This window comes from Pseudorasbora parva, chromosome 15 (genome assembly GCF_024679245.1).
Source record: "Pseudorasbora parva isolate DD20220531a chromosome 15, ASM2467924v1, whole genome shotgun sequence".
Lineage (NCBI taxonomy): Eukaryota > Metazoa > Chordata > Actinopteri > Cypriniformes > Gobionidae > Pseudorasbora > Pseudorasbora parva.
The window spans coordinates 39,734,594-39,762,178 of NC_090186.1; the positions used below are offsets into that span (position 1 = coordinate 39,734,594).

Sequence of the window (27,585 nt, forward strand, 5' to 3'; positions counted from 1 at the left end):
AACAAATAACACATGCACAGCTCATCGGCTCATCGGTTCTCAGTATCGAACGTGTCCAACAGAAACGGTTTTCGATTCTGTACTGCTGATCCGAGGATCCGAGAACCGCTACGTTCGGTTACACGCGCAGTCTCAGTATCAGCTGCTCGTGAGCTCTCACAACAAAACATGTCTCACTTCGGCTAATGGTTGGAGTTAATACATCTACTTCAAGATATTCGTTTATTTCTAGTCGGAGAAGCTGTCACTCATGTCAGAAAGTTAATAACTACAGTAACTTGTGGGATCAGCCCTGATTTGAGACGCGAACCGTTTAGAATGATTCAGTTCACTATAAAGATCCAGTTAGAAAAGAACGATTCGTTCGCGAATCGAAATCACTAGTTTGTGGTTCGACTCGTCGAGACTGTTTTACAAGATGGTTGTTGTCTGTAAACACTTACAAAGCTCTCAATCCTACAGTTTGCATGTAGGGACCCTATTTATGCTACCATGTTAGTGTGAGGCTATTTTGAGCCTTGTTAGTGGTATTGACTAGTGATTTAATTTTACTTATTCTATGCCCCATACACTCGCGTTATAAACTAATCGGTTTTTAGAGATAAAACTCTTTACACTCTTTTACATTTTCATGAAAACGCATCCCAGAGAACGATCTACTCAGTAACCATGTGTTAAGTACCCCTAGGTTCATTTTTCAGTTGTCCCTTTAACTAATCATTCCAGATTCACAGTTTTGCCATGATCCACAGGTTTCCTTTCGGATTATTATTGACCTTTTCATGTGGTAATTTTCAGTTTTAACCCTCTGCGGTCAGTCATTTTGTGACTTTTGTGGCACTTGTGACTGTGAACACACACACACACACACACACACACACACATACCAATTTGAAAAGGCTCAATCGTCCTAAAAAAGTCCCTTCTCGCAATCAAAAATGACAGAAATGTTAATATATATATATATATATATATATATATATATATATATATATATATATATATATATATATATATATATATATATATATATATATATATATATATAAAGCACACAACAATGAAGAGATTAATTGAAAAATGATTGGAAAGTTGTATGGATTCATTAATCTTAGTACTACCTATAAGTAATACCTAGTAGTTAATACCATACAACTCCCCCAATATGCAAAATCTAAAATTAAATTAAAAATATTATTGAACAAAAATATATGTTCAAATATGACCGGTCATTTTCGCCGTCATCACCCGTGTGTAGAGTCAGAAGACACAAATGATAACTCGTGGGCGCTGTGAGACGATTCATCTCTGTGCACTTCTCCGAAAGCGCGTACTCGTCTCACAGCGTGCAAATATTGAGTTCTCTTTCAAATCTTGCGCTTAAAGCGGACAAACTCGCAAGAATGTCAACATCTTGATGAGTATCCAAGCAGACATAGTCTATTATGCCTTAAGAGGACTTTATACACTCTAAAAAATGCTGGGTTAAAAACAACCCAAGTTGGGTTGAAAATGCACCGACCCAACAATTGGGTTGTTTTAACCCAGTGGTTGAGTTGTTTTAACCCAGGGGTTGGGTTAAATGTTGCTTAAGACAACCCAATTGCTGGGTAAGAACAGCTCAACCATTGGGTTAAAACAACCCAATTGTTGGGTCGGTGCATTTTCAACCCAACTTGGGTTGTTTTTAACCCAGCCTTTTTTAGAGTGTACAGTCTAGAAAGACAACGCATATCCTTAATTAGGTCTTAAAGGGGCAGTAGCCTTTACTGCTGTCTGTTTAATGTCAAACAAAAGGACATCACTCACTGCTCTTGATTGAATGGCTTTTGTAAGTTTAATAAGGATTAATCTTTCATTTAAACAGTTATTTTACAGTTGATTACTTTGTTCAATTTCTGTACCTTTCTGCAGGCCAGTAGGCCTGTACATTATTATTATTTAATGTACACGAGTGAGGTCAAGTTAAACATTTAAAATAATAATAATTATAATGCGTTCGATTTATATAGCGCTTTTCAAGGCACTCAAATCGCTTTACATAGGGGGGAATCTCCTCAACCACCACCAATGTGCAGCAACCACCTGGATGACGCGACGGCAGCCATATTGCGCCAGAACACTCACCACACACCAGCTGATTGGTGGAGAGGAGACCGAGTGATGAAGCCAATCAGGAGAGGGGGATTATTAGGAGGCCATGATGGACAGGGGCCAATGGGCAAATTTGGCCAGGATGCCAGGGTTACACCCATACTCTTTTTCCGAAAGACATCATTTTTAATGACCACAGAGAGTCAGGACCTCGGTTTAACATCTCATCCGAAAGACGGTGCTCTTTGTCAGTATAGTGTCCCCATCACTCTACTGGGGTGTTAGGACCCACACAGACCACAGGGTGAGCACCCCCCTGCTGGCCTCACTAACACCTCTACCAGCAGCTACCTGGTTTTCCCAGTTGGTCTCCCATCCAGGTACTGACCAGGCTCAGCCCTGCTTAGCTTCAGTGGGAAACCTGTCTTGGGCTACAGGGTGATATGGCTGCTGGCTAATTGCAATTACAATGCAATGCCTTGATTTTAAGTAAAGTTACAGATTCATAGCATTAGCCATAAATGCATATGGTACTAATAATTGGCATCATTTCTTTTGGTGTTTCGGTTTTAACCCTTGGTTTCCTCTTTTTCGGATTGGGCCAAGAATTTTGATTTCGGTGCATCACTACTGACAATGTTCTGCTCGATATGTCGTCAAGAAGACGCTTCAGAAGATGCCACTATGAATAGTTTCTTTGTTGGGACTAAAAACCTAAAACTGGAAGCCCTAAAAGACCACAAATCATCCAAATGCCACATCCAGGTAAAAAAAAAAAGAGCACACAGAGCACAGAGCCCTACTCATTTCATGAAATGTATATCAGTTCATGGTTTGTGTGAAAGAGAAAATGTCTATTTCATTGAGAAAAAACTGCTTAAGAATTGTAGAGCTTGTAGTATTAATTTTCACATGCAGTTACACATTGTCGGTGGCTGTGGCTGGTAAAAACATTGAGTGGCAGGTAGATTTTGAAATCCACCAGCCACAGTGGCCAGTGGACAAAAAAGTTAATTTCCATCCCTGTCGGCGGCCACTTTTGGCTGAGAGGATTGAGTGTACACTAAAGGAGGCTTACACAATGGAAAATATGTTTCATATTTACAATAATGAATGTAAAAGGGACCAAAACAGACTATATTTTAAGGAACTATTAAAGAAGAAGAATCTCTCATTTCACTAGATTACGAGATCTTAATTCCATTATGAAATCAAATTTAGTATACATCGCCTGTTTTTATGATCTAATCGACTCCTGAGGAATTGGATCAAATCACATCTATTTTTTTCTTGTAAATATTCTATTTCGCTCAAAAAATAAGAAATGTGTCACATTAAAATGGGTTTTAAATGCAGTTTCATGTTGACTTTAAAGCAGTTCCTCTTAAAGCTCTTTAAATTGATCTTCTTCAGACAGTCCGTTCTTGGATTCAAAAGACTTCCTGGAAATGCTCTATAAGGGTCATTGCTTGCTGCACTGCACATACAGTTCAATTTTCATTAGACGCACAGAGAAAGAAAGACACGGAGATCCAAATAGCATCTAAATTGCCGACTGCCCCCGTTAGTCCATGTTCCATTATGGAGGCTGGACAGAGCAGTCTGGGTAATTGGTCACCAGAGGAAAAGGCTCACCTGTATGGTGGGAATATGCACCTCTTGTTCACTAACAACTCTATCCATCAGCAAGCGGCTAGTTTAATGTACCGCCGGGTCTGACCTTTGACCCCACGCTGCTCAGAGAAGGTATCTGTAAACAGGATCAGATTCAGATGTGTGGTTAATTCATTTTAAAGGAACAGTTCACTATTCATTGTGCCTCTTTGTACTCCACACCGACGTTGTGTTGTTTTTTTCAGTAGTGAATGAGTCATATGGACTATGGACCACTTTTATGGATGAAGGAAAACAATGGCCAGCGTTTAATACTATTAGAGGTGTGATTATATTTTTATAAATAATTAATACAGGCTAATTATGAATAATTTGAATTAGATTTTAAATTTTTGTTTTCATTTCAGTTTTAGTAATTTTTGTGTTAACTTTTGTCATTTTTATAAGGTTTTGTTTTATAAAATGTTTATATACTGTAGTGTTTATTAGTTTTGGGTTTTTTAGTACATTGTGGAAATGTTATCCTCGCAACAAAATAAAATTATTATTATTATAATGTACACTTAACTTTAATTTTTTTTTTTTTAATTATGGGTTTAGTTTGAAAGCTGCATTGAACTTATTCAAATATTCTTATTTTGTGTTCTAAGGAAGAAAAAAAAATGATTCTATATTATAATATATATATATATATATATATATATATATATATATATATATATATATATATATATATATATATATATAATTTTTTCAGGATGCATTAAATTGATGAAAACCGATAGTAAAGATGTACTGTATAATGTTACAAAAGATTTCCGTTTTAAATAAATGCTAATTAATTTGAAAAGTTTTCAGCATTGATAAGCAATGTTTATTGAGCACCAAATCAACATATGTGCTGAAAATTCAGCTTTACATCACAGGAATAAATTACACGTTAAAATATAATCAACTGGAAAAAGAGTTATTTGAAATTGTAAGAAAAAAATGGCTTTGCTGTATTTTTTATTTAATTATGCAGCCTTGATGAGTAAAAGAGATTTTGTTGTGCTTGAAGTAAACACTTTAAGCAACCTGCAAGCCTTCCAGAATGACCTCACTTCCTGCTGGAAACATCTGATATTGATCTTATTGATTGCGTGAAGTGCTTTTAGTTGTTTGAAAAGATTCTTAAAGAAACGTTTCTATTAATGCACATATTCCTGAACAACATAAGTATCTTGACATCTGCTCCTTTTTATGCAGGCTGATGTTTTTTATAGTGTTCTGCAGTGTAATTTAAACTTAGAAAGAAACATATTTTGCATCAGAGCATATTTTGTGTATGCATTTTTATCTCTTAGTAGACTGACTGTAAAAGCAGTGTCTGTTTGGTCAAATGATAGAGATCAGTGTAAGCAGAAACACACTGGACTTGTCACAGAGGTTTGAATAAGAAGGCCATGTGCATTGATCTTTCAACCCTTTCTGGTGCTAAATATGTCTCGTGCTATATAGAATCCTTTGCGTTTGCCTTGGTAAGCCTAATCAAAGTCTAAAATGCATGTTTGAGCCGTTTTAACTGAATGCAACTTGCACTGACTGATCTTAAAATATTTCAGTGCCATTGTCATGTCTCAAGATTCAGTAACGTTTTTTTCTAGAGCACGCTATAAATGTCTAATCCTGGCCTAATCTAAGCCCTGTCTGTGAAACCAGGCCTTTAAATAACTGTTCATTTTAATTAAGTTTAACTAGTTCTTTATATAACTTGTTAATATTAGACTTTTAACCCTCTGTCTACCTGGTTTTAGGGTTTACCCTAAAACTGATGCCAAGTCGTGTCAAATAGGTCATTTTATTTTTTTATTGATGTGAAATTGTAGTAAAAATTACAGTTCTCTACAGTTATTCGCAGAATATTTTAATAAATGATAATTGGCTTTGAACATAAAAAAAAAATATATATATATATATATATATATATATATATATATATATATATATATATATATATATATATATAAATATTTTATTAAATTTATAAATTAAACCATGCAGTTACAATTTTGAAAGTATATCAAATTTAAGAAGGATTTTAAAAGGCTATTTCACCCAAAAATTAAAATATTGTCATTGTTTAATTATCCCGTGCCCTCAAGTTATTCCAAACCTGTATGAGGTTCTTTCTGTTGAACACAAAAGAAGACATTTTAAAGAATGTTGGCAAACACACAGCTGGCAGCAACCATTGACCACCATAGGAGGAAAAAAATTCTCAATGTCAATGGGTTCTGTCGACAGACATATTTTTCATTTTTGGGTGAACTATCCCTTTAATGACAGTTTTGGATTGTTGAGCTCCAAAAAGGAGGTTGTTTTGAAAGGAGTCATTACAGATAAATAAAAAGGAGGGGAAAAGAGGCTTAAACTCCAAACCAAATAACCATTTCAGCATAAAACTGCTACTACTGCCATTCAAAAAAAAAAAGTTTTTAGAAAAATCTGCATTTATTTTATTTAAAAAAAAGTAATATTGTGAATTATTACAATTTAAAAGAACTGTTTTCTATTTGAACATATTTTAAAATGTAATTTATTCCTGTAAGCTGAATTTTCTGCATCATTACTCCAGTCTTCAATGTCACATGATCCTTCAGAAATCATTCTAATATGATGAGTTCATTCAATGTTGCAAAAGCTTTCTATTTCAGATAAATACCGTTCTTTTGAACTTTCTATTCATCAAAGAATTCTTTAAAAAAAACACACAAAAAAACATTGATAATAATAAATTTCTTGAGCAGCAAATCATCATATTAGAATAATTTCTGAAGGATTATGTGACACTGAAGACTGGAGTAATAATGCTGAAAATTCTGCTTTGATCACAGAAATAAATAACTTCTCTATTTGAATACATGTTCAAATGTAATTCACAGTATTACGGTTTTTAATCAAATGCAGCATGGTGAGCATAAGAGACTTCTTTTAAAAAACATTAAAAATATAACGGATCAAAAACTTTTGATTGGCCACGTAAACAACCATCTTTTTACTTGCTTTTTACAATGTTGAGATTTCAAAAAGAAAGAGAAAATGGTGTAAAAGGAAATACACACTCACATAATATTCAGGAAGAGAAAAACATCCACTAGAAAAGCACAATGCAAGAGGCTGAACAAGGACATCCTAATCCTCAATTTCAGATATTCTCTGTTTCCGAAAGAGCACTTCATGCATAAAGCGACCACCATGATGATGAAGAGTGGTCCTTAAACATTTCAGAAAAACCCTTGTGTGCCGAGACATTAATTGGAGGCTTTAAGAATGGAACAGACAACCCTTAATCCACTTCACGCAACCTCCCTCTGCAGCCCGCATCTAATGTGTGATCAATACGGCAAGTGACTACTGTTAGCTGCAATTACGAGACAATGCTTCCCGTTGCTATTTTCGGCATTTCCCATCCACAGGAAGTGCAACAGGGAGGATAATTGTGTATTGACAAAAAGGGGTGCTGAGATACACACAAGCTCGTCCAATACTGTCATCATGTGGCTTCAGCTGGGCGGTTTACTGACCATTTCCATGGCCAGTGTGAAACCAAAACCAGCAGCACAGCTGACAAACAGTTCAAGAAAGAGCAATGAAGAAACGTACAATTACCTTTTCTGGTTGAACTCAACACATTGCTCAGAGGATGCTCTTCATTTCAGATGTTTCGCCTATAAAAACAATGAGAAAAAAAGAATAAATGAGGCGATATGAGGCATAAAACAACAATATAAAATAAATGCGCAAAGCACTATAAGTTGAGCGATCTCTCAGATTTGATGGCAGAAATTATCTATAGATTAGGCATTATAAAATATAAATATTGGTGCATACCACATGCATATTATTCTCCAAAAATATATAAATAATATATCTGCCAGCTGTTTCCATTTAATACATTAGGTTTCATTCTATAGCATTGAAACGGTGTATGATGTACTAATATAAGAGTATAAAGAAAAGAAATCGCTTTTTTTTCTTTAATAATTATTATTATTTCAATTTTAACTGCCCTCTTGGATACTGCTTCCACAAAACTTTTCCTTCTATATAAATCATGCTAGTTATCAGTCCTACTCTTAATCCTTACAAAATCTCTCAGAATCTTTGTGATTTTTTTATATTTTATTTGCGTGCTGGGCTGGCTAATATCAAGTTATCAGATTTATTAAAGTGAATAATAGAATCAGTCCTTACCATGGTAAAAGGGCTTTAATGTCTTAAAATACATCAAATAACAAAACACACCACTGAGCCGCTCTTAATAATTAGTATGTGAGTGTGCCATCTACTGGTCATTGCTCAATAACAGTGAGCCACAGCATGACAAACACATCATCAAAATATTTTGTGTGATTTAGTTTTTTGCTTAACTGTTATGTGTATCTGTGCTTACATAATATGTCAACCTGTTAAAACATCAGAATCATTAACCATTGTGCCAGTTTACATTAATATATATATATATACCGGTATATATATATATATATATATTATTATTATTATTATTTTACTTTATTATATTTTTTACTGCACTGAGCACTGTAGTGTTTGTAAGTGGGTAGCGTAGGTATTTCCCCTGTTATATGTATACCTTTTTATTAACAGACTGTTTAATATAATTCAGTAAATTATAAGATTATTATAAAATTATAACATACATATATATATATATATATATATATATATATATATATATATATATATATATATATATATATATATATATATATATATATATATATATATATAAAAGTTATAATTTTATAATATATGTAACAATTATATATATTATTTTATAAAATATATATTATACATTTATAAATAACATTATATTATATATATATATATATATATATATATATATATATAAATAAACAAATTAGATTTTTTCTATATAAATACATATATTGCTGTTAAAAGAAGAAAAGTCCACTTGTTATTTACAGTGATTTAAATTATTTACAATAAACAGCACATGCACGACCCCTCATCTGTGTTCTGTATGAATCAACAGCCCAGTAACAGTTAATGATCGAGCTGAATCACTAATGAATTTTAGTGGCTCAGCAGATCATGTGAGGTTATGAGGAGAGAAAACTAGCTCATAAAGGACATATTGAGTGGCCACGACCTCAAGGAAACAACAGTAACCGTCTGTTGGTAATGTTTAGGTTGGGTTGGGTTAGTACACAAACTGTGCTCCGTAGGGATAGGAAATACACAGGCTGGGATTCCCGTATCTCATGCAATTACTAATGCTGGCACGAGTTCTTTCCCTCTGATTGGTCCCCGCGGTTACAGTAGCTGCATTGTCAAAACGCTTTCAGTTCTCATTCGCTCCCTGTCAGAGGAGGAACTCCTGTTTATTGACATGCGGGATAATGTAAAGCTCGTAAGCCAGCTGTAAGATGCAACATACTGGCATATCCACACAAGCTTTGTTTAGGGTCTGAAAACGTGCAGAGGGGGAAAAGGCACTAACTGAAATGTTAGCTCTGGCCTGCTTCCTAGAGTCGGTTTGAGCAGCTTCTGTTTTGGAATGAGGGAGGAAAAGATAAATAAACACGGAGGAGCTCCAACTGCACGGCAAAATCAACACCATCCCATCGCTGGCAGTTTATGGCACGTCGAGCCCCGCTGGGCTTCTTAATTCCTCTGATTTCTGCCAATATCATAACGTGCTGAGCTCAAGCGTTCGCTTTCTCAGTATGGTTGTATTCACACATTATCTTCTGGGGGTAAAATGCTCATGTGTCGTCGATTTCAAATAAAACAATCAATATAATGACTCAATAATGCACAAAGACTGAACTAATGATCACCGAATGGGGAAAAAGGGCTTGGCTGCATTTGAATGGAAATTTCCACTGCAACCTGATTAGTGTTTAGACACACTTGCTATAAGCACACCTGTGCTTTAAATCAGTAGCACAAATCCCAGTCTGTGATTAGCTCCCGCAAAAGTAGAAGCAGAATAAATAAATGGTTTCCAGCCTGAGCTGCAGGGAGAAATCAAATCACCGGCAGATTCAGCTGGGTTCACCCAGTCTAGTCAAGACCACAACTGCTGGGATATTACTAAATTGCCAGTGCATTGTCTAATTTATTTAATAACATTATTATTGTAATTTGATATAAAACTTACTGCTTCAGACGCAATCAATAACTTATTTCTAATTGTATATATATATATATATATATATATATATATATATATATATATATATATATATATATATATATATGCCGATTCAGAAATTAATTAGGGATTGTGTCAAAAATGTCACCAAAAATGAATACAAAATGCTCACAAAATTCAAGATATTGTTGCAAAAAGTACTTGTATGACACGTGGATTTATAACGTGATATAATTAATCAATATCACAAGAGCAAGAGACCTGTTTTTTTTTTTTTTTTGTTTGTTTTTTAATTACTCAACATTATTTATGCATTTGTAATTTACCAGACACATCTTCTCTATCACCACTGTAGCATAGATTAATTTAGTTGTTAATTATTTTATTTTATTGGAAACAGCTTTATATACTGTCTTATTAAAGTAATTGATTATAAGTTAAAAGTAATTTCTCATGTGGTAATGTGGATCTTTATGAATTTAAAGAGTGCCGGTCTGGTCTTTTTCTTGACCCGTCTCATCCTGCCTTGGTCTTTGTCTCGACTTGGTCTACAGACTACCTCACAATTTACAGGACTTAAAGGATCTGCTGCTAACATCTGCCAGACAGGCCTACCACAGCACACCTTCAGGGGTCTAGTGGAGTCCATGCCTCGACGGGTCAGGGCTGTTTTGGCAGCAAAACAGGGACCAAAACAATATAATCGGTGTGTCCCACAATTAGCATACTATCTGTCCTAAATAATATTCAAAAATAGAATTAGGCTACTATGTCCCAAATCGTATATGACGAAAAGAGTAGCTATACTCTAATGGCTGATAGGCCTACTGCCCATAATAACCCATTGCGAGGAGGATTCAATTACGTTAGAAGTACTAACAGATTTAAAAAAAAAAAAAAAAAAAACGAACGTTACAAACATTGGCATGTGTGAGTCTGACGCGGTTAAAGGATTAGTTCACGTTAAAACGAAAATTTTCTCATAATTTACTCACCCAAGATGTTCATGTCTTTCTTTCTTCAGTCGAAAAGAAATTACGTTGTTTGTTTTTTGAGGAAAACTTTCAAGGATTTTTCTCCACGCGATTGACTTCCATGGCAACCAAAATGTTGAAGGTCCGAATCAAGGGAGTTTTAAAGCGCTTTGAGGGGTTCAGAGGCTCTGCGCGATTCCAGACGAGGAATTAGGGTCTTATCTAGCCTACTAGATAGTCGTTTTTAAAAACTAAAAAATTTAACTTAAATTCTTCATCTTGTGCTGCTCTGCAGCGTGCCAGTGATTGCGCAATCACGTCGAAAACGTCACTAGACGTAGGCAGAAGTAGGTCCGTGTTAATAAAATCTGATAGATGTGTTTAGTGTTTTGACAGCGCTAGTCAAAGCATTTGTCAATTGCGTCTTATTCAGTGTTCAGTTCACAGCGAGTTTTAGTCCTTTCAGTATATTATTAATATATAATATTACATCATTAATATTATCAATAGTTAATCATTTAAAGTCTTCGCTAATGAGAAACCGTCACCATCTGTTCACGCGCAGGGACTTTTTTTTTTCCAGCGGAAGGAAGGCATCTAGTGATTTTGCTTAATTTTGGCTTTAATATTTTTATTGTATGGTAACCGGTTATTTTTATTTTTTTAATTTAGAAAACACTATATTAGCCAACATATATAATTATACATTAATATATATATAGAACTTAAGCATTTTCTAAAATATTTTTACATTTTGTTTTTAAATGTTTGTTTTCCATCTGAATACCAGCTACTTGGACACTCCCTTTTCAATATCTTATATTGGATTTAAAAAAATAGTAAATTTCTATAAAATAAAATAAATGCTTTCATTGCCAATCAAGTAAAATGTAAAAGAGTTCTGAAAAGATGCAGGATTTCCATATGTCCTTCACTGTGTGTTCAATCCTGCTGCTGTGACATTGACACAATGACGAGATGTTTCTGATAATCAAACTTTAGGGAGTGACATTTTAGGCCTGAGGTGGAACCAAGCGATTTCTTCATTCAGCAGTAACCTTTGAAAATAAAATGAGCCGGAAATATATAGACACAAATGGCATAATTTCTATGACAGTCTAGTGGCTCTGTGCCTGTTCATCCAGATGTCTGCATGAGAGATTAATTGCACAATCTGAATGACAACAGATACACAACAGTATAATACAGAAACAACACACATTAAAGAGGATTAGCAGAAGGGTGGAACTGTGAGTGGCTTACACAGCTTTGACAGTCCAATTCAGCACTAAACCAATACAAACACAAAGAAATATCACCTGTTGAGAACATTCATGCTTGTACAATGGTTTTTGGATGGGATGCAAGGGATTAATTTATAGAAAATGGAGCACAAATCTCATTTGTCCACCAGGGGGCGGAAGATGAACAATGTACCAGAATATTATCACCCCACTGAAAGCCATTACTTCCACACTATGGTGCAGGGCCAAATTAAAAGGAGCACAATGGGCAGTAAGTGTCAACCTAATGGTGTCTTACACAGTGTGATATTCAATTTTGTCTCAGCAGTGATTAGAGAAGATTATCGCCAGAAAAATTATTTATGAACACACTATGGTGTTTTGTATGGATTTGCATGCACAACTATTGCCTGTTCTTATCAGATGCGAATGCTAATTGGAGTAACTGTAGCTTTATTAAATGGGGTCTGAGTAATGAGCCCCCAGGATATTAAAATATGCACTCATCAGAAATGAAATACTTTTTGCTTTTACCTTGCTATGATGCACGTTGCTTGCAACCAATCCTTTAAACTATATCTATTTATGGAGGATTTTTCAGTTACACATTGCAGCTAATCTTGCATCTAGCATCAAACTTGAAAGGTGCTTTTAGGTGGTCATTTAAAGGCACTCCAGCTGCAAGATCATGCATGCAATGCAAACGGCCAGGTGATAAAACCAAAAGTGCATGCATAAATGCATGCTGCTCATATGCATATTCAGAAGCTCCATGCGTCAGTGGAACTCGTGCCAAGTGTTGTGGCATATGCACATCTGGCACAACAAATGCACTAATCTATTTTGAGCACAGCATGGCTACTGCCTACATTAAAAAAAGACCCTTTTCTGGAAGTGTGGAGGTGTGTTTGTATAAGAACATATTTGCATATGTATTTAGAGGGGCCGAGTATGAACTGTCAACAGCTTTTGATATTGCACATTGGCACATCTTAGAGTATATTTTAATCTGAAATGTTCTTGTAATGTGAAACGTCTCTACTTGTTAATCAAATGAGACTTCTCAGCAAACCCTCTGCATTATTTGACAGGCAGTGTTTCAGTTGGTTGTTTTTTAAACCATCATCATCTGGTCCACAAACGTTAAACGTACGGCGTGTTAAACGGCATGACAGCACATGACACCGAGGCTCCAGGGTCAGAGCAAGCCTTCAGCTGCAGATCATATAAAATGGGACCAATGCACAAGACATTAATCTGTATTTGATGGATTATTTCCCAGTAGGCTTTAGTCAGATTTAGTGGAAGTCGAGCAATGAAATCAACCAATCTGCTGGGGGGGAAAGCTTTATATTATAAAGTCAAAGACTGATGTCTGTATGAGAATTATCACAGGTCTTAATGTGCAGAAGATCAAGCACATTAAATAATCTAAACTAGAGACTATAAATTACAAACACCAATGGGTATAAAATAGATATACTGCCTGGCCAAGAAAAAAAATGCTGTTTGGATTCAAACAGGCCAATGCTTTAAGGGCTAGTTCACCCAAAAATGAAAATTAGCCGATGATTTACTTACCCTCAAGTCATCCTAGTGTATATGATATTCTTCTTTATGACAAATACAATCAGAGTTACACTTAAAAAGTTTTATAATGGCAGTGAATTGTTGGCTATTTTTTGAAGTCCATAAAAGTGCATTTATCAGTAATATAACTGCTCCACACGGCTCCAGGAATCGATGCGTTACTGCATAAAAATATCCATATTTTAAAGTTCATAAGGCAAAATATCTAGCTTCTGTCAGTTCACCTTCCATATTCAACTCAAGGAAAAAGTGATGTGCCTCTCGCATTTGTTTTTTTAACACTAACAGTTGACTGGAATATTTAAATATTTAGTAGCAAAGAAATGTATCAAATGGACTTACTGCACAGGTAGCAATTCGTCACGGTACCACGCTTGAGTTCACTGAGCTCCTGAGAGCGACCCATTCTTTCACAAATGTTTGTAGAAGCGTCTGCATGCCTAGTGCTCGATTTAATACACCTGTGGCCATGGAAGTGATTGGAACACCTGAATTCAATGATTTGGAGGGGTGTCTCAATACTTTTGGCAATTGGTGCCATGGTGTAAAAAAACACATGCATGCATACACAAATGTACATTTAAAAAAGTTCTGTTTATGCTTTGCCGATTACATTTTTTTAAAAAAGATACAGCATTCAGTGTGCAGTTCACAATTTATTTACTGAATAAATCTGGACAAAACACCAAAATTTGATACATTACAATCAGAGCATCTGAGGCAGATATCCCACCATGCACTCCCCCCTCCCCTTGAAATCATGAGGAAAATAAAATGAATGAAAAAAAAAAAATCCTTCAAAATTAGCACCTAATCAGCACCAACTTAGGTAGGCAAGTTCCTTCTACATAATGAGGGAAAAGCACAATGACCAAGGAAAAGATCAAATAAAATAAAAAGATGAAAAGAAACTCCAAAGCGCATTTGGACTCCTAGTAAATCCTTTGTAAGATTCTTCTTTACGAAAAAAAAATATTGGGAAAAAACGAACTTCCCTCTTGCTAGGCAGGCTAAAGCATTCAAAGGGCACATGCCATTGACTAGATATAAATCACGATTTCAAGTAACATTGATATACGACGAAACATGTCTACATGTACCCATTCAAAACATGATCATTTCACAGACCTATGCAGGCAGTAGTTAACATGAGGTACTCGAGACGGTGTAGTCGTAGAAATATCGTCTATTATTTATGGAGTTAAATGCAAAAAATAAAAAAATAAGGAGTACAGTCAGCGTGAGTTTGGTGTGTGCGATTACTGGCACTAACGTTAATCGTAGACCTTCCTACTTGGGACAAACTTTGGTACAAAAAGTCAAACCTGTCCTGTGTCAAATGTTGTTTCGCCTACAATATTTGTGAAAACTGGCGGTAAAAAAAAAAACTAAACAAAAAACCCTGCACGTATTTCTTTTTAAATATAGTAGTAGTAGTTACATTATAAATAAAATTAAAAAGATACATTTTGCTCCAGCAAAAGAAAAACTAACTAAACGTTAAATAGGTGAGACTAGTTCAGAGAGGATCTCCAAGCCTAGGCGAGTCAAGTGCTTGACGGTTTTTTTTTCTTTTTCCGGAAGGCTCGCGGAGAAGGTTTCAGTTATGGTTAGAGCGTAAAAAGCAGCAATAATAGCAAAAGGAACAGCTTAATGCAACACAAATCGTTTCTTAATGCAGTAATGGATCCGAAACAAAAAACATGACATGATGTTTGCAGTATTGAAGTTTGAGGGCTGTCGAAGAGCAAACAGGGTTGCTGACATACTTAAAATAAACGGAGGATCAGATTGAGACACGAGCCAACAAAATAGCATTCAAGGAAAAGGTCAAAAAAGAAGAAAATGAGGACACGGGCAACAACTTCGACTAATCGAAGCTGGAAACAGGAGAGGTTTAGCAGTTTTGCCTGATATTTTCTTTGTTCCTTGGCTGCGGCCTCCTGTGCTGTGCTGTAATGCATGTTTGTAGCTTACTGTGACTCGTATGCCTCGTGAGCACCACGTGAAATGAAAACGGAAATAAACGGAAAAACAAAGTAAGTCTTGCTACATCACTCGACGCCATCAGCATTTAGCTTTGTCCAGAAGTCGTAGCTCAGGGCGTTCAAGGCCACCCTAGCTTGAACCGACCATGTCTCTCCACGGAATGAGAAATAACGATAGACACCACTGTAATGAGTGTATTTCTGATAATCTAAAAGGACGTGGCATAATGTCTGATGAGCTTGTGCTCAGCTAAAGAACTGTTCTAGCTCTTCTTCCATATTGGCCTCCGGTACCATTTGGTCCAACTCGCGTTCGCCTCTTCCGTGATTGGCCGTGGCCGCCGGACCTACGGAGGCCGAGAACCAGGGATGGTCCAGGATCTCTCGGGAGGTGAGGCGCTCCGCCGGTTCTCGCCGCAGGATGCTACGGATGAGGCATCGCGCCTTGGGCGTTAGCGTCTCAGGGATGCTGAACTGGCCACGGCGGATCTTGCTAAACAGCGAGCTGGGCTCCACGTCGTGGAACGGATAACGGCCCACCAGAATGGTATAGAGCATCACGCCTAAGCTCCAGACATCCGCTGCCTTACCCGAATAGCTGCCATTTGCATTGAGGATTTCTGGGCTGACGTAGGCTGGACAGCCATGTTTGTCCGAGAGAGAATCGTCACCCCCTTCTAGGAGGTACGTATCCTCCAAACTCTCCAATTTTACAAGGCTCCTGGGAAAGACAACAAAGAATCATAATTAAAACATATTTGAAACATATCAACATCAATGACCTTCAAAGAGGAATGAGCCTAGGGGTGTCACAATATAATCGCAATTCCAAAATACAACTATGTATTGTGGATAGTTCACAGAGTTTTAGTGTCAGTACTACATTAGACCAATATATAATGTAGAATATAATATATAACAATGCATTAGGGGATATTTGTGGGTCCTTATAATGCCAAATGACATTATTTTAAATATATCTAGTCAGTGATTCTAAAATAATTCTGTATTTTCAGCTTCAGAATCATGAATATTTTTTTATTGCAGTGTCTCCAGCACCACCTCCAAGCCTGTTTGTTATGCTAAATTTAGCATTTTAAATCAACAGTAAAAATTGTGTTAACCTTTTACCATACGAGTATCGCAATAATATTGTATCGCGATATATTCATTTAAAATTAAAACACAAAACAAAAACATTTGCACCGAATATGCCTACGTCCATATTATATATTAGGCCAAAAACAGTATGCTAGCAGAGTAGTATGTCCGAATTCATAATATTCATAAAAAGTAGGCAAAAACTACCCAGATGACCTACTACTTCCGATGAGATTCTGTCGAGAGCATTCGTTGGACACTTTACCATCCCATGAGGCCACAGGAGAGGATTTGCAAATGGAAGTGTGTATGTGGTACATACGAATTTCATTCACAAAACATACTTTTTTAACGGTCGCAAAGTATGTTTCAAACCAAATGAAGTACATACTATACAGTATGCGATTTCAGATGCAACATTTGTCATGCTGGCTTTTAAAATGGATTATAAAAAAATTAAACAAGCTATCAAATTTCAATGGGAAATGACTAACAAAGTGCATGAAATGGAACTACAAATGTCTATGACCTTTAATGCAAAACTATGACCCGGCCAAAAACAATTTGATCATTTTAATACTTTAAAATCCGGCAAATCTAAAATGAAAAATAAATAAAAAAAACCTTTCAAATATTATTTTCCTGTGCTATAGCTTTTGACAGCAAAGAATAAATATACTCTACATATTGGATGGTAAATCCCTTGCATAAAAAAGCAATATAAAGATAGCCTCTGGACATTCCTGCCACTGTAATCCAGAGGGAAATCTGGAATTCATCCTCGGAATTATAAAAAGCAGGAATAATGCTGCACCACAGATGGAATTCCTTAAACGGTCACCATTTCCCTGTGATCCTAGTTTTTCCACTGTAATCTTGTAATTTGCACAATAATGCAAAACCAAGCCTACAGATGATGATAAACAATCTGCTATATTATAATTATATATATACATATATACACATGATAGATAGATAGATAGATAGATAGATAGATAGATAGATAGATAGATAGATAGATAGATAGATAGATAGATAGATAGATAGATAGATAGATAGATAGATAGATAGATAGATAGATAGATAGATAGATAGATAGATAGATAGATAGATAGATAGATAGATAGACAGACAGATAGATAGACAGACAGATATACACAACATATACTGTGATATTGTAAGATGCATGTCAGACTAGTTTGCAGCTTTTCTTGTCTCGCACAAATGAGAGCATCAAGACAGATGTTTTTAATAACGCCTCTGATTTAAAGAAAACAGGGTTTAGGTTAAGTTAAATCATGTTCATAAATAGATTCATAACTACAATTCAGTGATTCGTTTGCACCATAAACTTAAAGGTGATAACAATTTCTAAAAAACAAAAAGAAAAAAAAATCAAGTGAATGTGTTAAAATTAATATAATTTCTAATCGTGATTAAAATTACAGATGCCACAATTCCGTAATCGCTCAAAGGCACAGTTACCAAAAAAAAAGAAAGAAAAATCTAACTTACATTATTCTGCATACTTTTTTTTACAAATCAAAAGTCAAGTGACAAATGTTACAAACGATTTATATTTAATTAAAATTATGTTCTTTTGAACCTCCCATTCAAAGAATCATATAAAAAGAAGTGTATCATGATATCAAAAAAGTAAAGCAACTGTTTTTAACATCGGAAATTTTTCAAAACATAAAAAAATAAAATAAAATTAACTTACCGACCTCAACATTTTATACGGTTAATGCAAGTTACTTCATGTGCTTTTGCTCGTGAGACATTGCTTAATTTCAGCTTTTTGCCAAAGCACAGAGTTCAGATACGTCGCAAAGTCCAAGTTACAAACAAAGGGAAAATATAAAAACATCATGTGCAATGAAAACATCTTCGAGGTCTTTTGCACACTGCCTCGTGACTCAGATTCTGAATCAGAAACTATCCGAATGAAACCGTACACCCACTGAGCCTCAGCGAAACACCCAATCCTCGCAGCTCAAAATAGTCATATTATTTTTCATGACAAGTGGTATCCTGCTGCGTGGATAGGTTGCACGGTGTCTAAATTACCTGAAGGTCAGAAATGAACAGGGTGCCCCTTCTCCGACCTGAACTCGTGGCCCGTTTCCATGCACCGGCAGAATGCCGCTGTGCAAAGAGAACACGGCATGCTGGAAATATTCTCTTAATGACATGCAGCATATGTGAGTCACTCACAGCTCCACGACGCAGCTGAGTTACACCAGGTCAAGAGCCTGCAAAGAACACCGGCCCACACGAAAGCAGGGAAAACGGAGGAGGACACGTGGACGCACACACTATTACATTAGGGAGTGATTCCAGACTAACTGCACTGCGGTCTCTAGCGAGCGACAGTAGAAGGTTACGAGCGTCCTTCATGACATAACCAGGTCAGGAACCCACTACGCTGAAGAATGCAGTTCTGTCTGACTCGTTCTCCTCTCTGGTTCCAATCTTGGTGCGCCCTTGGTGTTTGATTTCTGGCCAGGGTAATACTCACCACCCTTGGCCACGTCTACTTGTGCTCGTCTGCAATCATTCACTGAAAGGTGGACGGCTGACGCACCAGACCACAGAGCATGGGAACAGTAAGGTCACCGAGCTCGCATTTTAAGCACCGGGCAACGTTCTCCATTTCCATCGAGCGAGCCAGAGGGAATCTAGCTGAGCTGACTCATTTGGCCAGTGGGGCAACTGCCATTTAGCTTAAACGGGAAGGCCACCCAGATTCATAACGCACACTTGGGATTATTTTAGACTAATTTTACTGCCAAACACATGGCCAGGTTCATTTATAAAAAGTTAACATGCAATGCCTTCAAAATCTATTTTACTTCCACAATGTGACATATTTCAGAGTCGAACAGGATATGCAAAAAGAAAAACCTAATAGAGGACAGGATTCATGCTATCCAATGGAAACTGATCGGATTGCGAAAAGTTGGAGGAAAGGGGTCGGAAAGAATGAGGGTTTGGCAAAGTCAGCCAAAAAAAAATGGGATTTCAACAACAGGAAAAAAAAAACATGATAGCATCAAGAGTAGTGATGTACCGAAAATGGACCTTGTAATTAATCACAACTGATTTCCGTTTCCGGCTTTAGAACGATTATGAGGAAATACGATTATTGTGCCGCCGCCACATTTAGCGATGCACGTAAAGCTACACAGTGTAACTTTTTTAGTTTATTCTTAGCTAACACTTAGTTCTTTCAAAAATATATGTGCTCATTAATGTATATTTACTTCTTTCAAGTTATAAAGTATTCTCGTAAGTTTATAATATACCATTGAAAATACACACGGGTGAGGGGTTTGAATGCCGGTCGCCATGTTGCTCCTCCATCTTGAAAGTACATTAGCCAAAGAGGGACATACCCGTAAATTCAAGCTTCTCCTTTCGCGTTTTAACACTCGATGGCACCGTGTCGAATGTGAAGAGGGGGATAGCTTGAGACTGTTATGTAAAAACCTGAAAGCCTTTTTGAAAGTCTGTTGCTGATGGAGGACTGGAAAATTAAAAATTAAAGCCATGATTGTTTTATTTGCCTTTTCGTTCTCTTTCAATTATTTGTAATAAGTTTCTTTGGTCTTATTGTATTGCTGACTTGTTAAAACTAATATAGCTATTGATAATTCTGATATTACCATATTGCCAATAATGGTGTTAAATAATTGTGATTTCAATATTGACCAAAATAATTGTGACTATACACTGAACCTTCATTAACCAACGATATCCAAGCACAAACAAAGAGGTTTGTTTTTATTTTGGAAGAAACCATTTTAGTAGGCTGAAACCATCAGCGACATTTTCTGTTTCTGGCTAAATTAAATCTTTCATTTCAGTTTAAAAAAAAGAATTCCATGACTAATGTATAATTTCACAAGACCAGAAACGTGTTATAAAAAAAAGTCATAGGTTCCACGTTGACTAATTTCACATACTTAAATAAATACATTTATATATACATGTATTATGTTTCATATATATATATATATATATATATATATATATATATATATATATATATATATATATATATATATATATATATATATATATATATATATATATATATATATATATACACACACACACACACATACATACATACACACACACACACACAAGTCCTGTAGCATCAGACAGTCAATACATCTAAAACTACAAAAAGAACTGTGGTGGCACCATGGCACACTGATATGAGATGGTACAACCACAGTTCTTTGATTTTTACCACAGCTAACGACTAACCTATTAAACATAGAACTTGAGTTGGTTTTTGCCCGTCAACCATCTTTAAGGCCATTTATATGATAATACTCTTCAAAATTCAGTTACATTAAGCTTTTTTCAAATTTTTCAAATTTTTCAAATTTTAACAGGTTAAATCCAGTCATTTAAACATTAAAAGTCATTCACGTAAAACTAGGAATTTTGCACAAGGGTGAAATATTTCCACATGCTAATTTCACAACAGATTTATCTCAAATTTGCCACTTTGACCAACAAGAGAGCTAGTTGATTTGACAGTGATTTCTGTGTGACCCGTGCTTCACATGTCACTACAAGTAAAGTGGACCAAAAATAATTATGATCTTTAACTCGGGTGCAACCAAATTAGCCAATCAAATGCTCTCTAGAATACCCTAGTACCACCTGCCAATAACTAATGTTAGCAAGTAGCAAATCATGGTTCTAAAGCTATTACGTAAAGGGAAACCAATGAGGTTCATTCTCGTGTTACGCATCAAGTTTGAGCAAGAACCAATGAGGTTTGCTGTCACACATCAAGCAGGTTCTGTTGAGCTTCTGTTTGTGTTCTCTGATCAATGTTTATATGCGAATAAAAGCCTAAATTCAAACTGTTTATCATATAAAACGGTCAAGCCTCTTCAGAAAATTGCTTGATTCATTTGGATTAGTTTTACAATGTCTTTATGAACTTTTTTAAGCATCAAAGTGGTGGTTGCATAGCAACTCAATGGAGGGACAGAAATTTCTCCGATTTTTTTTTTGTGCGTTTCAAAGATGAACAACAGTTGTGTGGGTTTGGAATGGCACAAGGGCGAGTAATTCATTTTTGGGTGAACTCTCCCTTTAAAAAAAATAAGGGGACACCTTCAATATGTTGTTTCAATAGGAAATACACCTGCACTGCAAATAAAACTGTTTGTCAAGTCAGTTTAATACACCATGATATTTACCATGCCACAATCACAGCATGTGAATAATGTGCTTTCCATACAAAAACAAATCTCTGTTTAAAGATTGAATGTGCATGTTCTGTGTGAATGCAACAACTTTATTAGTGGCTTCTTTACCTGTCCTCGTTCTTAAAGATGAACTTCCTCAGCTTGAGGTCTCTGAGGACCAGGCCGTTGTCGTGGCAGTGCGCCACAGCTGATGCTATCTGATGGAAAAGTCTGGCAGCCTCTTCCTCTCGCAGCTTCTTGCAAGTGCGAACGAATGAGTGCATGTCGCCATGGCCCCTCTCGAAGAACACGTACGCCCGTGTATCCCCCAGAAGAATCTCCACTATCTGGTTAATGTGCTCATGGGTGCCCAGCACGAAGTAAGCAGCCAAAGACTCCTGGTATCGACTGATATCAAACACCTGGAGGAGATAGAGCATTTTGAATTCAATTAGTAGTCGTCATCGATTTCTCAACATCTCAGGTGGAGTGCAAAGGTATTAGCCCCCTAAGACAAGAGCGCTGGTATTGGTATCGTTAGAAGTGATGCATAATTCTGAAACAAAAGAATGTAAACCCATGCAGCGCCCAGTCGAAAGGCATTACACCTCTGCTGCATTTCAGAGTCCCCAAAACATACATTGAATTTTAATGTTGCTTAGTAACAGACACCTAAAAGAGAGAGAGGCTAAATATAACACGCCAGCGGTGGACATCTAAGGCCACTCTCTCATCAGAAGATAAGAGGTTTTCACTAATGGCTCTTTGCCCGTGTCAGCCCATTCAGAGTGTCTTATGTTTCAAAGTCATGTGGACTTGCATGCATGAATGCACGGCTGAATGCAAGCATCCACACACACTTTTCAGGGGTATTCCCTCATGCTATTTATTTAATTCTATTTTGTGCATCTGACTGTCACTCATCACTTCATGTCATTGTTGAAGAATCACAAAAGGAAGCCCATTCATTTAATAATGCAATGCATCATAAGACACATCATACTTATGTCCCTATCAATAGATGATGCAACTGCATGAGTGTGCCATTACAAAATGACATGCATATGTGTGTGTTTCTCTTACCTTGCACACGAGCTCTTCCCCACTGTGCAGGTGGGTGGCTCTGAAAACGTGGTCTCCCTCAATGGGCTCCAACAAAAGGTAATTTCCAATGCAAGAAATGCAGTGAGACGAGTCAGGGGTCTCAGGGGGGCTGGGAGATCCTAAATTGGGACTAAAACTCTGGCTGGATTCTGTAGTCCTTAGGCAAGATAGCTCCTCAAAGTCGTGTGCTTTATACCTCGATCTCCCATAACGCGAAATGTTAATGGGACTGGATCTCTGTATGTTCATGAGTATAGGAGGAGGTTCGTCCAGATCAGGAGGGTTTTGACGGTCTCAGAGAGGGGTGGAAGTGATTGGCAGACAGATGTCCTCTATTTAACACTGGGCATGAAGGCAGCGGCGATTCCCCTTGACTTTAATGCTCACACTGATGACCGTATGCATATGCGTTAATTGCAATGACAATGTGGCGTCATTTGAGCACAAATGCAATGACGTGCATGCACGAATTGTGACCTCTATGCTCACTGTGCCCTTAAAGAAAAGCACGGGTTTGTCCAAAAACGCATGTATCGGCGGCTCGCTTTATAATTATAAAGGTTGTGACGTCACGCTCGATGCAGCGCAGCTCGGCGTGCAGCAGGTAACGTTAAATAATAGATTTTTTGCAATAAATTAAAAGGCAAAAAGTGCCAGCTGTGTTCTGATATCCTGAAAGGGCGCTCCGTGTGCTTTCAAGCGGGCCTCCACGCGAATTATGTCCATGCATCTACCATATATGGCTAGGAAAAATTTCCTCCAGGTCGCGAGCCGCCTTTTGTTACGCCTGGGAAGTGGATGTCCTCCTGCTCGCGAGCAACTAAACTCCGACGATCTCCGGCGGATGGATCGGATTTTTGGACAAAGGCAAAAAGGGACGGCCGACGCTCTCCCCGGGCCTATCCCTTGTTTCAGCAACAAGACACCACCTTCATCATCATCTTACTTACGTGGCTGGGAATCTAGTCCATTGAACGCGCGGGTCAGCTACACACACGAGCTGACTGACTGACTGACTGCGCTCGCGGGACTGACTGGAGCTCTCCACGCGCACGACCAGCCCCCCTGACGTCACGGCCAAAACGCGCTCCCATTGGCCGTTTGCTTGATGCTGACACATCCACAGTCTTACAAGCAAGCCATCCATGCAGTCATGTGAGATAATTGTTGTCCTCGGGATTTAATTGAAGTACCCTAAATTATCTGCCTATATGGTGAATTCTAAGGGGTGGGGGGAAGAGTGTGTAAAATGTCAACCTTAAAGGGACTTTGATGTCAGCTGGTTTGTGCAATGAAGCAAAAATTACATCAGACCCTGATTAACAATATTGCCATTATAATTAAGCATTGTGTGTGTGTGTGTGTGTGTGTGTGTGTGTGTGTGTGTGTGTGTGTGTGTGTGTGTATACATACACTTCTGTCATAATTTACTTTTAAAAAATTGTAACACTAACACCCTCAGCTATTATAATATTTTTGGTTAAATATTAAAGGCACAATATGAAAGAAGTTTTGAATAAAATATTCAAAAACCATTAGAACAATATTAGATATATTATTTTGTTGACTTGTGTACTTATGTTATCCCAAATGTTTCCAAGAATGTTTAAATCCAGAGAAACAATACATTTTAACCACGGCACTCTTTAGACTATTGAGCAACTGTTTGGATAGAATTCATGAACAGAAGCCGAATTATTGTTTTATAGCTCAACACAGTTAGGTCTTATTGTTTCCTTCTCGTTTTCTTGATTTAACGCGAGTACCATGTTTTACCATGCCTAATATAGATCTAGCTGACTGCAGTGTCTTATATTATTCCTCAAGCAAACGCAAAGAGTAGCATTATAACATAACTTTCTATCTGAGTAATGTATCTAATATGATAAAACAGAGCTGCGTTTAAAATGATGTTATGATGTTACAATGGCTACCGTCAACTGCCTGGTTACCAGGTTGTCAGTTACTGATATTTCGATAAATATAATATTTAATTGTTTTTGTTGGGTTGGTATATATATATACATACATACATATATATCCATACATATATATCCATACATATGTATGTATCTCTCTCTCTCTCTCTCTCTCTCTCTCTCTCTCTCTCTCTCTCTCTCTCTCTCTCTCTCTCTCTCTCTCTCTATATATATATATATATATATGGACTGGCGATTTTAGGATATTTTACTGCCAAAATCCTACACAGAGTACCTTTAATTGCATCATTAAATCATTTTTGAAAGCGAGGGGCTCTATACAATTCACGTACTTTCCTTCGGCGCGCGCCTCTATATTTAACTTATTTGGGCATCTAACTTTAGTTTATTGAAAGTAAAACAGCCAATGCAAGCATGTTGTTGCAAAATTTACAAAACTATTTTGCTTAAATGTGGAAAATAGCAAGAACAAGTAGGTCACCAAGCAGGTATAGTGCATGTAGGCAGAAGTAATGGAATTATTGGCCAGATGGTGAGTGAGGTTAAATACCCACATGATAATATCAGGTCTGTTCCCTACTTTAGAAATGCAGGATGCTGTACCATGTTTCTGAACAAAAAACAGATGTGTGGACATCCCTACTGCAGCTACAAGACACTTCATCGAATTTGGGCAGATTATTTTCATATAAGGGTAAATGTCACGAAACCTGTAGGCTAAAGGATATGACCATAATACATCTCACACACACACACACACACGCACACACGAACGAACGCACACACACACACACACACACACACATATACAGTCCTTCTCAAAAAATTTGCATATGTGATAAAAGTTCATTATTTTCCATAATGTGATGATAAAAATTCAACTTTCATTAATTTTAGATTCATTGCACACCAAATGAAATATTTCAGGTCTTTTATTGTTTTAATACTGATGATTTTGGCATACAGCTCATGAAAACCCAAAATTCCTATCTCAAAAAAGTAGCATATCATGAAAAGGTTCTCTAAATGAGCTATTAACCTAATCATCTGAATCAACTAATTAACTCTAAACACCTGCAAAAGATTCCTGAGGCTTTTAAAAACTCCCAGCCTGGTTCATTACTCAAAACCGCAATCATGGGTAAGACTGCCGACCCGACCCTGTCCAGAAGGCCATCATTGACACCCTCAAGCGAGAGGGTAAGACACAGAAAGAAATTTCTGAACGAATAGGCTGTTCCCAGAGTGCTGTATCAAGGCACTTCAGTGGGAAGTCAGTGGGAAGGAAAAAGTGTGGCAAAAAACGCTGCACAACGAGAAGAGGTGACCGGACCCTGAGGAAGATTGTGGAGAAGGACCGATTCCAGACCTTGGGGGACCTGCGGAAGCAGTGGACTGAGTCTGGAGTAGAAACATCCAGAGCCACCGTGCACAGGCGTGTGCAGGAAATGGGCTACAGGTGCCGCATTCCCCAGGTCAAGACACTTTGGGCTACAGAGAAGCAGCACTGGACTGTTGCTCAGTGGTCCAAAGTACTTTTTTCGGGTGAAAGCAAATGTTGCATGTCATTGGAAAATCAAGGTGCCAGAGTCTGGAGGAAGACTGGGGAGAAGGAAATGCCAAAATGCCTGAAGTCCAGTGTCAAGAACCCACAGTCAGTGATGGTCTGGGGTGCCATGTCAGCTGCTGGTGTTGGTCCACTGTGTTTTATCAAGGGCAGGGTCAATGCAGCTAGCTATCAGGAGATTTTGGAGCACTTCATGCTTCCATCTGCTGAAAAGCTTTATGGAGATGAAGATTTGGTTTTTCAGCACGTCCTGGCACCTGCTCACAGTGCCAAAACCACTGGTAAATGGTTTACTGACCATGGTATTACTGTGCTCAATTGGCCTGCCAACTCTCCTGACCTGAACCCCAGAGAGAATCTGTGGGATATTGAGAAGAGAAAGTTGAGAGACGCAAGACCCAAGACTCTGGATGAGCTTAAGGCCGCTATCGAAGCGCATCGAAGTATTCTATCGAAGTATTTATATATATATAAATAATATATAAATACTCCGCTATCGAAGTATTTATATATATATATATATTTATATATATATATATATATATATATATATATATATATATATATATATATATATATATATATATATAAATAATCAAAAATTATTCTCAAAGCAAATGACAATAACAAATGTTCCTTTACCCTGCAATTTCAGGACCACAAAGTCATATTTTGATATGACTCATATCTGCCACATTATTTCACAAGAGCTGATAATCATACTCGTTAATTTGGTGTGACATTGATTAAGTGATGTAAGTTTTACTGCAATGATCTGAGAGTTTGACTGATGAGTGACAAAAACTCAGTGCTGTCTGTTATGTCTGTGTATAATCTTTTCCAGTTGTATCATGTCTTGTTAGTTTTGTTGCTCAATGTTATGATTTGTACAAGCTGGTGTTGAATTTCAAAACTGATTACATGTACTGGAGGAGAAATCAAGGAATCAAGGGGATTTTTTTATTTGTG

The 27,585-nt window shown here is 36.9% G+C and overlaps 2 protein-coding genes across 6 annotated transcripts in view; both read right to left on the reverse strand.

Moving 5' to 3' along the window:
• The window catches only part of LOC137041592 (kelch-like protein 29), a 309,158-nt gene extending 295,070 nt beyond the window's left edge, over positions 1–14,088 (reverse strand). For 2 of the 5 annotated variants that reach the window (XM_067418060.1, XM_067418063.1), the window contains exons 1-3: positions 14,040–14,088; positions 7,360–7,418; positions 3,730–3,844 (exon numbers count right to left, since the gene is read on the reverse strand). The gene's annotated coding sequence lies outside the window, so the exon portion shown is untranslated. Of the gene's footprint in view, positions 1–3,729; positions 3,845–7,359; positions 7,419–10,884; positions 11,066–14,039 lie in introns of those variants that run through there. The other 3 variants (XM_067418065.1, XM_067418062.1, XM_067418064.1) reach the window with 3 other exon arrangements.
• A 252-nt stretch (positions 14,089–14,340) lies between these two features.
• On the reverse strand, positions 14,341–24,223 carry trib2 (tribbles pseudokinase 2). The gene is made up of 3 exons (XM_067418057.1): positions 23,089–24,223; positions 22,135–22,427; positions 14,341–16,406 (listed from the first exon to the last, which is right to left on the reverse strand). The coding sequence occupies exons 1-3, from the start codon at positions 23,356–23,358 to the stop codon at positions 15,932–15,934; spliced, it is 1,038 nt and encodes a 345-aa protein (XP_067274158.1). The 5' UTR covers positions 23,359–24,223; the 3' UTR covers positions 14,341–15,931.
• Between the last annotated feature and the right edge of the window lie 3,362 nt (positions 24,224–27,585).